The following is a 16,835-nucleotide window of genomic DNA, read 5'->3' on the forward strand; positions in this document are numbered from 1 at the left end:
TTGTGGGGCATATTTTTATGATATTAGCTATTTGTTCTTGCAACGTTGAACATTTTATGGACTTTACATAAGTATATTTAAACTTTTCACGGTCGTTAGGGACGCCTCTATCCATAAGGTGCTAGTGGGTAGGAAGATTCCTTGGTCTTTATTGAATCCCGATTCTGCTTTTAGCGGATTGGAATAATTGATTTTAAATATCTTAACAGTCTAAAATGATAAAATCAGAAGTCCATTGGAGTCATTATAGAACTGTTTAATAATAAACTAAATGAACCGAGACCTTTGTCTTGTAGATTTAGTAAAGACATAGTTTGTCTTTTGATTGAATGTCTGTTGTCTTTGGTATTGCTATTTAGTTGTTTTAGAGCCAATTGCTGAATTGTTACCTAAGTCTGGCAATGCCAACAATACTTAAGATAGACCTACAAATCATAAAAGAGATCAATACTAATTTAAGGGCAGATGCCATTATTATCCATTTTAATTTTCGCTAAAACTACACATGTCATTTAGAGAAGCAATTAAAGACCACCCTCACAAGGCCAGTTGAAATAATCAATACATACCACTACGGTTAATACGGAACCAAACTGTCTGATGTAGAGTTAAATCAGGCTCATCAATTATTCGGGCCGATATATGGCATGACCGAGACTACGTTACGTTAATAGCCGACCTAAAGTGGTATTAATTAAGAGATGAAATGTTCCGAACCAATCGATGTTTGTGGTTAAGATGCCTTTTGTCATACTGCCTAAGGCATTCGCTCTTATAACATCAAGCCTTAATAGGGGCCGGGTCAAAAGGGGACCGGGTAACAAAGAAATATCACGAGCGGGCTGCAGGAAAACTAGTTGATATAAATGATACCGTATAACTCTATCTGGATCTAACAAACCTAAAATGAAGGCGCCAACTGGCAACACATATACAGCGTGAAATTGATTTAGGTAGGGACGGAGAAATGTTATTGTCTTTATAGATTTATCTAACACAATTGGAGTTGCTGTATTATTTATTGAGGACACAATTTATGCTTGACTGCGTACCTACATGCAGGATGGAAGCTTCTCGGAGATGCAATCCGGCTTGGAGCACTGCATTGTGCTAAGCTCAAGCAATACGGACTACATAGAGCTGTCTCAGAATCGATAGGCAGAAGGCGGTATCTAGCTAAGGTATGGCTGTATACATACTAAATACTGTGCAATCGACCGCTATACAGAGGCTGAAACCCATTACGAATCACTTTCGACGATTTCTTTTAGGTATCCCCGGATAGTAAAGGAACGTGACATCAAATGTCACTCAGGATGATCTCTACCTAGATAGTAAATAAAAGTCAATTTCCACTAGTGGCCGTTCATAGAGGTCAGTCGCACCTAACGTGTACGTTTACGGGCTTCTTTAAGTACCTACCTCATAAGTAATTTAGAAGTTTTTGGATATTGGGTGAATAGGATATCCACTTACCGGTTCGTACTATACCAACTATCTTTATAAGTATAAAAGTATTTGTTATTGAAATTCATTACCTAACATGTATGTCTTAAGTCATGAATTGCAACGAGTAGGAACCGCGACGCGTGTCAGTTTCAAAGTAGACATAAACAAACAGAAATACATATTTTTCAATTGGTATATCCTGGCTCGGGGCGGCGGAAGCGTCGAGCTCATTCAAATAATTCGATTAAATCTCGCTCGTCGGAGGATAACCTATTCACAGCTGCATATCTGAAGTAGGGATGCGGCAATTATACGCCAATTAAGATGAAGATATCGATAATATTTTTAATTTATATTTATATTACAATCTGGTAAAAGAGATTTTATTACAAACTCGATGGAAGTGACATATTTATACCTATCTAAATGTAAAATCAATTAGTCATTCTTTTTTTTAGTCTGGTCTGTCCTGACCACTTTATTGGGTTGTATAACATAATTATTTAATTCACGCAACGCGCCTCGTGCCGTGGGTTGAGACAATTAATTATCTTGTGCCTTACGATGAAATAGAGCAGATAGAAATAGGCTTTTTTCTATGAGAAAAAATATTTTGAGTTTTGCAAGTGTTTACTTTTTTAATATCGTTCCATATCCCTGGGAAAAGTAAAAGACATTCCGCATACTTACCCTTTTTTATTATAAAACCATTTACCGCGGAGGGTCGTTAACTGCTGGCGGAGACAGTAAAACTCTTTTTACTCCGCCAATTGGTACTAAAATTTTAACACGTTGATAGTCCGCTTCCTTTTTCGTATTCACAGCTCGAAACATGCGTTTTACGTGAATGTAGGTATTCCAAAATCGGATTAAATGCCGACGTATGTGGGTCACACGTGGTTTTTTTTTCTTTTATTGTGTTAGTTGTTTGCTATGTTATTACTATTATTATAAGTTTCTTCTACACACTTTAGTAAGTAAAGTAGGTGCCACCGATCACACCTTTTATAGGTTCATAATGGAGCTTTTATACTCATTTAAATAATAAATTATTATACGAACTGTCATGAGCTAATACTAAAAAAAGATGTCTATGAATATTTAGAGCTTAATTGGACTATATCCAGCTTAAAGCCTAGGAAGAATGTCAAAAGTAGCTATAAAATATGATTAATTGCTCTACCGATCAGTGTTCATGATAGCGATGATAGACAAGAAAGCTATCAATTATGTTTGTAAATGGTATACATTTTTGTGGATAACTGTAGAATAAAAATGCTTTGTCGGCATTCGGTATAATTTATTATTTCAAGGCTAAACAAAACACGATCGAGTCGTTCTTAAATTACTTCTAGATGATCAGATAGTTAATAAAATGTTCTTTATTGACTTAGAGTTCTAATGAAATTGCCTCGACAGTAAACTTTAAGTAAGGACCATTACGTAATTCAATCATAGTACGTAATAAAAGCCCACTTTCATTTTATTGTTACCGCATTTTCAGTAGTCTATGGAAATCGTTCACTCCTTTATTGTAAGCGAGATAATTTTTGAGCAGTTTCATTTTTTTACTTGCAGTTTTGTTTTAGATATTTTAAACTTCATGATTTTAGTTCGATCGCAAAAGGGTTTTCGTGTTTTTTCCCTTTACAATAACGATCTTGTATAAGTAATGCTATATTTTTTTAACATAGAACTAGATTGCAAATCGATATCGATGAATTAATGGAATGTCCCAACACTAACAACGGGCTAGTGGTTTGAGCATTGATGTTGACACTAACATATCGACGCTTCAGGTGGAATATTATGTCTATATGCCTAGATCATACTACTACGAACTGGGGAGGCCTTTGTTAGGAGAGGATAGGTACTCTCAGATATCAGGTTTGGTATGTTTTCTGAGTCACCGAGTTAATGAAATTGGGAACAATTAGGACACATAGGATTTATCAATATTTGTGTTAGAAATCATTGGTCAAAGGATCTAAAACATAATGACACAAAATGTGTATTTAGAAAACGTACTAAAATTCATTGTATTTGTTATACATGTTCTAAAGTAAAGTTTAAACTTTTATTAGAACCAAAATTACACTCTACATTGCCGAGAATTGTGTTACAAACGCTTGCATTGCAGACAACAAATTAAAGCGCTTCATTATTTCTCAACTTTGAGCTTAATAAGCTGCGAGATAAGGCGTTTAAGTTGTAGCTAATTAAAAAGCTCGTGAATTATCTTCCAACTTCTTGACAAAATCTGCCTTACTTGAGATTAAATTTAGGAAAAATTCGTGCTGTTTTATTCATGTTTTACGAAGATTAGGATGAGTTAAGTGTAAGTGAATACAATCTGTTAATTTAATTATTATTAAACGAATATTAGCAAAAGATCAGACTGAAAATAAATCTTTGAAACTTTTGTACTTATTAACTTTTTAGAAGTATCAGTTCATCAATTTAAGTAAATGTTGACATGTCTGGACATACTCAGTATTGTACGTATAAGTATTGCATGAGAGATCTGAGTCTGGGTCGTTACTACTGAGCTACATTGAAGAATTTAAATCGCACGGCTTTCAAGGGTTTCGCTTTTAAGGGTTTAGATATAATCTTTACTTTCAAAATCTTTTCTATCAGAAGGAAAGCTGTCTTAATTCATTAATTTGTATATTTGAGTGGTTTTTTGTCATAACAAACTTATATTTGCCGTTAGAGACCATTTTCAAGAGTAAAGTCAATTTTTTTGTGTGAAATCGACTCATGTTAATTTCAAAGCAGTATTTTAAAAGTGATAAAATAACCAATGAAAGATAACTGAGAATAGGAGAAGAAATGGAAGATCTGAACCCTCAACCCCAAAACGCCGACTCTTACTTGACATCTTTTATTGAAAAAGTCGTAACTTTTACGTCGTATAAAGACGCTAAGCATTCAAATGAACCGAATTAAACAAGTCATGAAAACCGAGTAATTTAATGTTCGTTGACATTTTAAACGTTTCGCTATGAACATTAGCATATATTTACATAATTTCTGTAACATAGCTTTACTTGGTTAGTTAATTAATTGTTCTACATATAGTTGTTGTGAGCTTGCTACTTTGTATAATGTCACATTAAGCCGTTAACATTGTGAATGTGTAATCATGTCTCAAAGCGGTTAAACTTCTACTAAGGACATCTTCAAAAGTACTTAGATAGTTTACATGAATGTAATTTGGAAATTACATGAAATTATCTATGTTACTTAAGTTTAACTTAGTTTATAAGCGCAGATAGATCACTCTTATTTTGTAAAAAATGTCTCTCAGTAGTTAGGATACCTACTATGTACCTATCATTCATGGTAAAGAAATAACCCATCTAAGGCTACTTTATAATTAAATTAAATGTCTATTAGCGATTGTAAAATGATTAAAGAAAACATAAAAAATGCCGTGTTTAAAACAATGGCACTTAATTTTTTGAAATCAACATTTAGAAACCGTGTAGATATAAACCTACTTAGTTCGAAACCTGCGGAAACCTTAAGGATAACATAAAATTAAACACACATTCTGTTCATATGCGGGTCGGTGGTTTCAGGAAGACTGAATTTCTATTGTACTTATCCCTCCACTTCCAGGAAACTCGGAACATAATAACGATGCTAAACAAAGTTTATATCAAGTGAAAATAAAACTAAGTTTTCGGGATGGAATGGGGAAACCATACAACACAATATACACAATCCACGAGGTGAAATATTGAAATATTAACCCTTCTCTTTCAAAAAGAACCAAAGAATCCTATACCCAAGTATTCCACTCAGAACTAAAATATAAGTGGTCTATGAAGTGAAACGTTTGGAAAACTTTGCATGACATATTTGAACGAATGAACGAATAACTTATTTGATATGATATTATGCTATCCAATTCCACTTGCCTCAAACTTTGACAAACCAATAGCCTTCGATAAAGTCAATTCCAGAATCTTCCGAACACATTCAGTTCCGAAAGCGGTCATTATGGTGGCATCGAGCATCCATCCGGGATCGGGCACGACTGGGCTCAATCGATAGATATTAGCCCGGGCCCGACCATCGTGCCTACAAACGATTAATTAACACGCTCACTGCGTTATGAGGTCTAAAAAGCCACATGCAGAACTTATCGCAGGTGCGGCAGTCATAATCGCGTTCTCTCACTCTGTGCGGGGGGCGACTATTTTAACATTTCTATGAGTACAACAGAGACAAATATATCAAATTGCTTCTCTTACGAAGCCTAGCATAATGACGTAGAAAATATTGTATGAGGTCGATTAGGTCCCATACGCACTGGATAGAAATTAATCACGTTCAGTGCGCCGTGAGGTCTGAACTGCCTCAAAAATTGCAGGCCTCATAACCGCACAGAGTGAGGCGCGGGCGCCGCGCATTTTTAGTAGTGATGTGATAAGTTTCGATACGGACGCACGCTGTTAGCCGGTGACACATTAACACTGACTTTTTAACTAAAAATGGCATTTGTATACACTTAACGCACGTATTTATTTCAGGTATTCCTAGTGGCAGATAATAATAATAATAATAATAAATATTTTTGGACATTTTACACTGCGCTTCTAGTCCCAAACTAAGCAAAGCTTGTACTATGGGTACTAGACAACGGATATAAACATACTTAAATACTTTTTTTTAAATACATACATATTATTATACATAGAAAACACCCAGTCCAATACAAACAAATATGTTCATGCACACAAATACTGTGCGGGAATCGAACTCGCAACCTCCGGAATAGTAGTCCGTTTCGAACCACTACACCAAACGGCCGACAATGATGTGCTGAACATTCGCTTAAAAAAGGTGGTCAACGAAAGCGCTGCGTAGGTTGCTACGACAGATTAAGACTAACACTAAATAGCACTCAGGCTGCAAAAAAAAAAACTAAAAAAATTGAAACTTTTTGTGTTCTGTGTGACAAATCCTACTGTTTGCCCTGTTTTAATGAAAAACACTTTAATTAAAAACAAATATTATAATTTTATGGTAACTGAAATTTTGTTTTATTCCCATCCCTAGTCGAGACACAAATTGGACTTTCTTTCAGTGCGAAATGAGGCAGAAAAGATGTCATATATATTTTTTTAATTTATTCAATACCAAAATGTCATAACTGCGGGCGAAGCTAGTTTAAGGTTAAACATCTATTTAAGTTTATAATAGAAAAGTTTCAAGCCAATATTGTCTTTCCTGAGCTATATTTAAAGTATTTTTAGAAACAATATTTTGTGAGGCAGAAAAGGTCTCATACGCACTGTAAAGAAGTTCAATATTGACTCGAAAAGACCTCATACGCACTGGCTGAAAGTCTACGAAAAATGGTTACGCAGTGAGCGTGTTAACTTGCCGGCCTTAGATCACACTACCAGAGGTGGAAATGAAAGTTTCGAGGAACAACTAAGTATGCACAATGTAGGCAATATTTACACAGGCAAAAAACAAAGCGCTTTAAATATGCCTATTTACCGGAAAATGTTTTTTTTTTTCACTTTTTTAACAACTCTACATCTAAAAGGAGTGATCAATGTAAGAAGTGCAGCAATGTTAGTAATGTATAGACTCAATAATATGTACATGGAAACGAGAGTCTCTATTGGCTTCTAGTCTGTGCTGTTGTAGTTTACTTATGTGTAATCAATCTGCTTTTAATAACTGAGCCAACTTAATCAATATTTAATCATGTTTTCTTTATTTCTTTAATATTATAACTACCTACTGAAATTGAAAAAACTTCCACGCTCAATTCGTTTGACAGCATTTGAATAACGAAAATTTCCTGAAAATCAATGGAGAAACGTAATGATTTTATTCTAACACAAAACTAGGTTATGACCATCAGGCGCAAATAGGTATTAAGGGCAAGTAGATATTGATATGTAACACTCAAGTAATGGAAACCCCACCTGGCGGTATAACGTTGTCTTTTCATTGTGTGAATGAATGACGTAGGAACCTTGATGCTTGATGGTTTGACTAGCTAGATTATCTAGAATTGATTATTATAAGTTCATTTTTATTCAGGCAGAGCTTTGTGTCTTGGTTTCTAACACCTAATGTCCAATGATTTTAGGTTTCTTCATACCTTTTTTTAGTGCGATCACACAATATGTCATGCCACGCCCAAGTCGTTTGGTTCTTTCTAAAGTATGCTATTTGGAACGGGGGAAGCGATGTCAATTCTGTCTCATTTTTGAGTTGATTCATCCAACCTAACAGTTTGAACCCTACGATAGTTCTTTGAGCTCTAGCTACACTCATAACTAATTAGTTTTACGTTTCGTCAATTACGATTGTGGCGAAATAATAGCTTTTACTACAACAACAGCATAGGTATGTCCAACACACGCTCGGTCTCACATTACCTGTCTTTACCTTTGCCCTTACCATGGATTTGCGGCGAACCTATGCAAATATTCCAAGGACTGCGCATTATTAAGCCAACTTGGAAAGTCTACTTTCTGATAAGGTAGTAATTTGCTGCGGCCTTCGCAATGTACATGAGACGCCTAGGTAGGGGTACCTATTTACGGAGCTATTATTATATTACTATTAGCGCCGTATATCAAAGTATAAGTCGCCACAAGTGACCACCAAAGTAGCACAACTAATCTTTCGGGTAGGTACGTGCTACTTAATCATTAGCACCCTTTATCTAAACTTGGAATTATTATTAAGTATCTTGAGGAATAAGAAGTCCTCTACCAGAGGGATCGTTTGATGACAATCCTATAGAACCTTTTTGTAGAAATCAAGACAGTCTTTAAACACAGACTTAATTAGAACCTCTTTTATCTCTTTTTATGATAGTGCAATCAACGTAAAACAGTAACCGGCAAAGTACGGGGTTAAAACCGTGTTATGACTCTATTTAATTTTATTGCTTCTTCTTGCAGTATTGCAAGGTGAACCATTGTTAAGCTACGCTATTTAATCTCAATCAATTGTTCTGCCATGCTTACATTCGACAAGGTAATGTGATGTTATGCTGCTGAATTTTGGCTTAATATTCTGTCAGTTTACAGTCCAAAATTTGTTTGTCGAGACAATGACATGATGTTTAACGGATATTGTTTAACTATGCTCTGGCACATATTTTTTTTAGTGGTCAGTAGGTCAACTGCTTAATACAGATGGGCTTAGGATTGCATTTAATGGGTTACTATAAAACGAAGTCTGCTGATTGAAGTGTTCTGTTCATGATAAAAAATAAAACATGGCTTTATGCTGATTAAAGTACATTTGAACAAAGTATACATTCTATTGGCTATAGGTATTTTACACACGGCACATGCTTAGGTAGTTCATGTGTTTAGAAAAAGCTTAGAATGTTGTTGGAACTTGCGTTGGGCGTATTGTTCTTTAATAAGAACGAAAGAAGCTCAGCTTTAGGAAGCTGCAGAAACAGGTACCAAATGCTTGTATTTTACTGTATCATTCAATAAGCGATCGTCCCCTAAATAATGATATTAGTGCACCTTACACTTCGTGGCTGTTGGTAGCTTTAAATATACTTGTCAAGGGAGTTCCATGAAGATCGTTTTCCGCCCCTACCGCAGGCAACGGGAAGGGGTCTTATATTCTTCTGCGTTAAAGGTCAATTGTAGCACGAAAAATCGAGATGGATGAAGAACCTAGAACATCTAAGTAGATCAGGATATCTATCCTGCATGCCCTGACTAAAATATCCACTTAAGTATTTGAATAGCACGATAAAGCTCTCCAATTAAAAAGTTTACATTGAAACAATCGTTTTGGATAGTTCTAAACAATGACTAACAATCAACCTGTAATAGCAATGCACAGTCACTACCTAATAGCGTGTGAATGTTTAACATTTATTTGACAGAAAAAGGCCTATCGATCATCACTTAAGGACGGTAGCGTCCAACGGGACCCTTATTAGGGACACGTACCTTTTACTTGGAAACTCCTCCCTAATATTTTCTTAGAGTGCTTTTAGCCTATTACCGAACCTTTTGTGGACATCCGCCCGCGACCAGAAAATTCTCGGAACTGTACAATGGGAGTAAATCATATAATTGTAGAAAGAATGGTCAGGTGTGTACGGTATTACCTGTACGTAAGCTTTGCGGATGTTTTGTTAGGACTTTATCGAACGCCCAGAAGTGAAGTTACAAAGGTTTTTTCTGCCTAGTAACATTGATAATAAGATATTTTATTTTGATGAAAAAATATCGAAACAGTGATTGAACTACCTCAGTGATCCCAAAACTGTTACATTGCATCAGGTGAGATGTAAGCCAATAGCTTCCTGAATCTGCTCCGTTCCAAATATTCTATTTTTTGCAAATCAGTGTCACTGCCAATTTCCATGAACAAGGATTCAAATTATTCGTTCGTTCGTTCGTTTCAGCCGAATGACATCCACTGCTGGACAAAGGCAAGGATTACCACAAAGATCGGTCCTGCGCCGCTCGCAACCAGGCACATATGGATAGGAACACAAATTATTCGTACTTTACCGTAAATTCAACTCTACCATGATTGGCTTTACTTATACCAAACTTAGCTAGTTTGCGGATAATTAAAACCGTTTAAAAGTTATCCCACGTGAACTAATGAAGTTGAACTCACGCAAGACCACGTATGAAGCCCTAATAGAGTCATGACTTTGTTGTTACAGTGGAATTTATATTTTCATTGTGTTTGCTGTACAGTAGAATTAAAGAAATGAGTTTTGTATGATTATGGTTTACGTACGCTGCAAATAGAGTAGTTTTTTTAGTAAATAGAGTTCAATTGTTATTCAAATTTAATTTTCAGTTCTTTTCTTCTAAAATAATATTTCGTCTGAACGATGGACATTTCATTCAAACTTTAATAGCACATTAATGAGTATGGACAACTGCACATCAAGATGATCACTGTGGAATCTTATGTAGTTGAATTTCGAAGAACTTAGGGGCTATTATGGAATAAAAATGTAGTGTCTGATGTGCTGTTGACTGGACTTAACATCATAAGGTATTATCTGCCAGAAAACCTTGGGGCTCAGCAGAAAATATACGTTTGGTGGTTTTTCTGTGGATAACTCCTAGAGTTAATTAATGCAAAAGTTACTAATATTTTCGAATAATTAATATTTTGTCTATTTAATTTCGAATAGGAATGCTAAATGCAATTGCATCTGCGTATACGCAGTGAGAACTCATGTGACGGCGCACGCGCAGCACAGCCGCGTCCCCACTCGGAACTCATATCACTACGACTGTCCCGTCCGGAAGTATAATAAATGTAACCGCTCGTATTTGATTGTCACGCATTTTAAACGTGATTTTTTGTTTTTCTGTGACAAAAAATTTCGATTAGAAAATTAATTCGTGAATGACCTAAATCCGCCTGACTAGCAACCACAGACCTAAGTCTGTCGCCATAACAACAATGTTTACAGCATTGTTGTGTTCCATGGCAGTCGGAGGTAAAATAGCCAGTTTCTCTGTGATTAAGGATTCCGGGTGAAGCTCGCTTCCACCTTTAGCCTGATCATTACTTTTCATCAAGTAAGATGCAGGCCAAGAGCTTCCTCGTTGTTGATAAAAATATCTCAAACCAATGCCAAAGTCGTACCTATTTTAGTTTCTCTACAGAAGCAAAATTAAAGCTGAGTTGCACCTCTTACTTTAACAAACGTCTAAAATCTGTCAAACTCCATACGAAAAATACCGGTTATTGTTATAATTACGGTTAAAGTAAGTTCTAACTTATGGGCAATAGGCAAAGTCGTACTCATTAGCCCATCTATTACAGCCTTAATTACGAACCAATATCATCACGTCACAAACAGACTATTGGATAGAATATTGTCTGTTTGTTAACTGTTCCTTTGCTTGGTAACAACGTGTAATTGTTTTGTGTAATAACAGTTCCACGTGCCTCACATGAAGTTAAAGACCCGATAATCATAATAATATGTACTTTAGACACACACTGCCACTAGTTAGATATTTTAGATAGTGTGTCCAGTTTTGGGGCATTGAAAATCTTAATAACAATAATTGCAAGACAATGCTACTGGCCGTTATACATACAAATAGGTACGAGTAAGTAAATACTTAACGGTTAAACAAACTTACCTGAAGAGAAGTTTGACTGTAATTATACGAGACGTTACATCCGAAGAGATTTATATGGTATTACAATGTAGTTTCACTTCTATATGTACTAGGCATCACACACAAATATTCAGAGCTAAAAAAAAAATAACAAGTTCCTTAGTAGCCAGCGCCATCTGTCGTCGCTGCGCAGGGGCGTTCGGCCCGCTCAGATGTCATTTATTTCAGAGAGCTTTTTACTTATTTCATTTAGATAAAGGGGAGGTCGATTAGACCTAGGGTTGGGTGGGTTATAAATCTCTTCGGATGTAACGTCTCGTATAATTACAGTCAAACTTCTCTTCAGGTAAGTTTGTTTAACCGTTAATTATACTTACGACGTTACATCCTCGAGATTTATATGGTATTACAATGTAGATGTTCAGCGCGATGAAATAAGTAAATACATTATTATGTCTTCTAGAAACTAATTTATTAACAAAATAAGGAAACGAAAATATAAATCATAGCTTATACATTTTCTCTTAATACATAATATTGCGATTGCAATTTAATTAAATACCACATTAGCAAAATCAGTGGCAGAATCTGTCGCTATAGGGCGATTATAAAATTTGGCGAAAATCAATGAATTACCCGTCCACCCCGCAGCTCGTTTTATGCTGTCGATTGAAGCGCCTTTTCGACTAGCAGCGGACGTGGATGCATGTCGCGTACTATGCGCACCAAATATACTGGTATCCACGCCGCTATCTGAGAGGACATTTTTAATCCATCGACCTATGGTCGATGAGCTGGCGTTGTGGTAAGGTTTTTTAATTGTCAAGATCAACTTATTAGTATGCGTAAGTTCCCTATATTCTCTAGTGGCGTTTATGTAAGCCACTATAGTAGATCCCGGGCATATTTCGGGTCTTTGTTGAAAAAAGGGTATGACGAGTGGGTGAATTGTACGGTTTGGTGCAGAGGTCTTGGTTAGGTTATCGATCAAAATTTCTATTTTGGATTCTAACATTCTGACGTTTGATAGTTCAATTAATGATAACGTCTGGGTCCGTTGTGCTGTTGACAATGAGAGCAGAGTTACCAATTTTTTTGTAAGAATTTCAAGGTTTTGACTTTCATTAGGAAAGAATTGTGAAAGGTGGTTCAAAACTATGTTCGGGTCCCAGGTTGATTCGTATTTGGGAAAACATGGTTTTGTTCTGTATACTCCTTTAATAAATCGCAGTATCCTGTCATCTTGTGAAAACTGTTTGCCCAGGATGACAGCGAGAGCAGAACGTGTGGTATTTAAGGTGGAATAATTCGAGCCGGAATCATATAGTTCAGTGAAAAATTCTAGAATTTTTGGTATGTTACTGCAAAACAAGTCTAATTTGTGGTCTTTACAAAATTTCCACCACTTTTTGTAGGCGCAGTTATACTGTTTGAGTGAACTCGGAGCTAAAGATGATATCATTATTTCCGAGGTTCTTGTGGATAATGATTGTCTTGAGAATGCACGCTTGATAATACTGACGACACCAGGGTAAGTTGTTGCCATAATGGGTGAGGGGTCCTGAAAGGCGATAAGAGAAGGTCAGGACTGGGTTGTAGGTAAATCATATTACTACATGATAACGACGTGAACAGTGGATACCACGGTTGACTCGGCCAATATGGTACTACCATGATACCGACGGCATTGTCGTTTACAATTTTCCGGAGACACTTTAGTATGAGGGAAAAGGGGGGGAAAGCATAAAAGAAGTATGTTTTCCAATCCACAGTAAATGCATCAATGTCGAATGCTCGGGGGTCTCGTTTCCAGGAAACGTAATGCTCACATTTTGCATTTTGGTATGTAGCAAACAAGTCTATTTGTGGTCTACCGAAGGTATCTACGATGGTTTCAAAAGCCGTAGGCGCTAGGCTCCACTCAATGTCAATATTATACCGTCTGGATTCAAAATCAGCTTCTACATTGTCCTTAGATTTTATATAGGAGGCTACCACAAATAGATGTCTTGCTTCACACCACTGCCATAATTCTTTAGTTATTTTGTGTAAATGAGGGTATTGAATACCCCCCTGTTTGTTGATATATGCAATAGCCGTAGTATTGTCGATCCTCAACAGTATTTCCCTACTCCTTAGATTTTTTGCAAAGCATTTTAAGCCTATGAATGCTGATTTCAGCTCTAGCAAGTTTATGTGGTCACCTGCCTCGTTTGTACCCCACAGGCCATTAGTACGCTCGCCATTACAGTAAATACCCCAGCCAGTTAATGATGCATCGGAAAATATCTCTATAGCAAATTTATTACTCCGAATAGGGTTCTGTGAAGTCATTATATGATTAACCCACCAGGACAAGTCAGGTCTTAGATTAGCAGACACTGGCATAACTTGTTCGTAGTCATCATCATTTACTTGCAGGGCTAAGAACTTCTCTCTTTCAAGTTCTTTCGTATAGAGAGCCATCCGTATGATATGCCTGGACAGGCAGAACAGAGTGATCCAAGAAAGCTGGCAAAATCTCTTATAGTAATAGATTTTTGTTTTAGAATATGCTTAACTTTTTTTAACATTTTTAATTTTTTAGTGGAAGGTAATTGCAACACCATGTTTTGAGAGTCTAACTCGAAACCTAAGAAAGTTTGCAATTGAGTTGGCGTCAGATTACTCTTTTTTACGTTAATTATGAAACCGAGACTTTCAAGTAAATCTACGGTCTGTGTAGCACAATCGAGGCATTTATTGAACGATCTATCAATTATTAGCATATCATCCAGGTATATGACGATTAAGAAACCCTTATTTCTAAGAACTGATACTACGGGTTTCATCAGTTTTGTGAAGATTAAAGGTGCTAGGGACAGACCAAATGGGAGACATTGAAATTCATATGTCTGTCCTTGAAATTTGAACCGTAAAAATTTTTTACTAAGTTCATGAGCTGGTACCAAAAAGTATGCGTCCTGAAGGTCAATTGTGGCCATAAAGTCATTTTTAGTAAGTAGTTTTGTGGCTGTTCTTATATCTTCCATTTTGAAATGGTAAGGATCAATAAACTTATTGAGTTCCTTGAGATTTAGGATAAATCTAAATGTACCGTCACTTTTTGGCGTTAAAAATATTCGTGATAAGAATTGACCAGGCACGTCCTTACATTTTATTACCGCTCCCGAACTTAGTAATCGAGAAATAGCCAAGAGCATATTAGCTGATTCGGAAGCAGTTAGATTACTGTTATCAGGTTGAAAAGATTGGTGAGGCACGTCATTAAATGGTATTTTGAAGCCACTAACATAACCGAGTACCACGGGATCTTTTGTTATATGTTTCCAGGTATCTAAGAAGTGGCGTAGCCGGCCTGCATGGAATACCTTATTTAGGTCCTGCGAGTGCGTGAGTTCGCTTTCGCTGCGGGAGCTGCTCGCGCTGATGTTGGCTGTCTGCGTGACGTCTGTGATTGATGTGGTTGATATGGTTGGTAACGGTTCTTTGGCCCACCCTGTCTGGGTGCCTTTGCTGGTGCTTGGTTCCGGGGTGGGCCTCGCCAGTTTCCCTGGGGGCCATTAGTAGGGCGAGGATGATTATCCACTCGCTTAATCTGAAACCCTGATCTTTCAGCGGCCTTAGCGGCTTTAATTTTATCACCTAATGCAGTACCGAATAAAAACTCGTCTCTTTTCACATCTGCAACCATGCCATAGAATTTTTTATCAAGTGATGTAGTAACTAGCTTTCTTCTAGTTTTGGTGTCCTCATAGTGGAGATCGAGCAGTATCTGACTAACTTCTGACAGTTTTTTTAGGATACTGACTTTATCTAAATCTGTCGAGATAATATCTGTAGCCAAGGTTGTTAAACCCGCTATTCCGAGTCCAAGATAATTTTGAGCTTTTTCTAAAAGCTTGTCCCTATTCCGGACGGTGTCACTAAGAACAGCAGATATTTCTTGATTAAGCTTAGGAGCTTTCGCTAGTTTAAAGTTTTCGGGTATTAGAACTTTCTGCAAAATGGCCTCTTTTGCTTCTTTTGTCATTCCCTCGACGATAATCCTACCCCAGCGTTTGGAGATTTCTTCACTGATGGCTGGACCAAGTGTTTCATCTTTGCTTTGGTAGTCACCAAGTGCTTCAATGATTTCTGGAGGAAGCTCCTCGGGAATTTTGACAGTTTCTGAGCTTGTGCCGGCTAATGGGTCATTAGAAGTCGGTTTTTCACTTATATTAGTGACTATCACCTCAGACCTTACGGAGCAAGGTTCTGGTGACGATTCTGATCTTGAAGAGTCGATGAGAACACTTTGTGAGTCACGCGGTGGAGTTTGTTTGTCACGATAGTTTTCTGAAAAAATCAGAAAAGACATCGAAAATGTTCAACCGTCAATATAACCGTAATAATCTATGATCTACGGGAATCGTTATTTTTAGCCATAGGTTGTAATCACGTTACAACACGAGGCTATATAAGTTATCAGCTATGATCGCGTCATAGAGAATAACATGGGTGGAATATTGTTTAGTTATCAGCCATGATCACGTCATGGAGTATAACGTTTGGTAACATTCGTCATCAGCCGTGATCTCGTCACGGAGAATGCGATGTATTATTAGCATGAGAAAATTATTTTGTAATTAATTTACGTAGTACCTACCCCAAAAATGCGGGTAGAGGAAAAAAATAATAATACACATTCTTTGGAATGCTATTATTATATTCCTTTGTAATTGATACGCGGCAAGAAAAAACATAACGTCGAGTCTTCACTTTGATATAAACATGTATAACTATACATACGCTTCGGTTCAATACTTTTCTTGGCAAAAAAGAAACGGTTACTAACCTTCATATTCAGTCGATGACGAACGTCGAAGACGTTTTTCCAGACGTCTTATTTTACGCCTTATCCGGGAATTACTTCGCTTCCTTTTTCCCATGATTATGAAATGCACAATTTAAAATTTGTATTGTAACGAAGTGGCGATGCCCGCACACACACAATGAATGACATCTGAGCGGGCCGAACGCCCCTGCGCAGCGACGACAGATGGCGCTGGCTACTAAGGAACTTGTTATTTTTTTTTTAGCTCTGAATATTTGTGTGTGATGCCTAGTACATATAGAAGTGAAACTACATTGTAATACCATATAAATCTCGAGGATGTAACGTCGTAAGTATAATTTAAATTAAAAGTTATCTTCTAAAAGAACAAAAATTTATGCCAAACAAACTTAAACAAAGTATTCAGAAGTTTTACTATAAGA

General features: G+C 36.7%; 2 protein-coding genes and 1 long non-coding RNA gene across 5 annotated transcripts in view; 1 reads left to right on the plus strand and 2 right to left on the minus strand.

Annotated features, from left to right (window-relative positions):
- Positions 1–16,835, minus strand: part of LOC135073905 (uncharacterized) — a 328,784-nt gene that overhangs the window by 279,067 nt on the left and 32,882 nt on the right. The gene's annotated exons all lie outside the window — the stretch shown is intronic.
- LOC135073882 (acetylcholinesterase-like) overlaps positions 1–16,835 on the plus strand; it is an 81,088-nt gene that overhangs the window by 8,272 nt on the left and 55,981 nt on the right. The gene's annotated exons all lie outside the window — the stretch shown is intronic.
- On the minus strand, positions 12,127–15,609 carry LOC135074083 (uncharacterized). Its single transcript, XM_063968387.1, has 3 exons — positions 15,222–15,609; positions 14,948–15,129; positions 12,127–13,137 (listed from the first exon to the last, which is right to left on the minus strand). The coding sequence occupies exons 1-3, from the start codon at positions 15,607–15,609 to the stop codon at positions 12,127–12,129; spliced, it is 1,581 nt and encodes a 526-aa protein (XP_063824457.1).

The sequence above is a fragment of the Ostrinia nubilalis genome, chromosome 8, assembly GCF_963855985.1.
Source record: "Ostrinia nubilalis chromosome 8, ilOstNubi1.1, whole genome shotgun sequence".
Taxonomy (NCBI): Eukaryota; Metazoa; Arthropoda; class Insecta; order Lepidoptera; family Crambidae; genus Ostrinia; species Ostrinia nubilalis.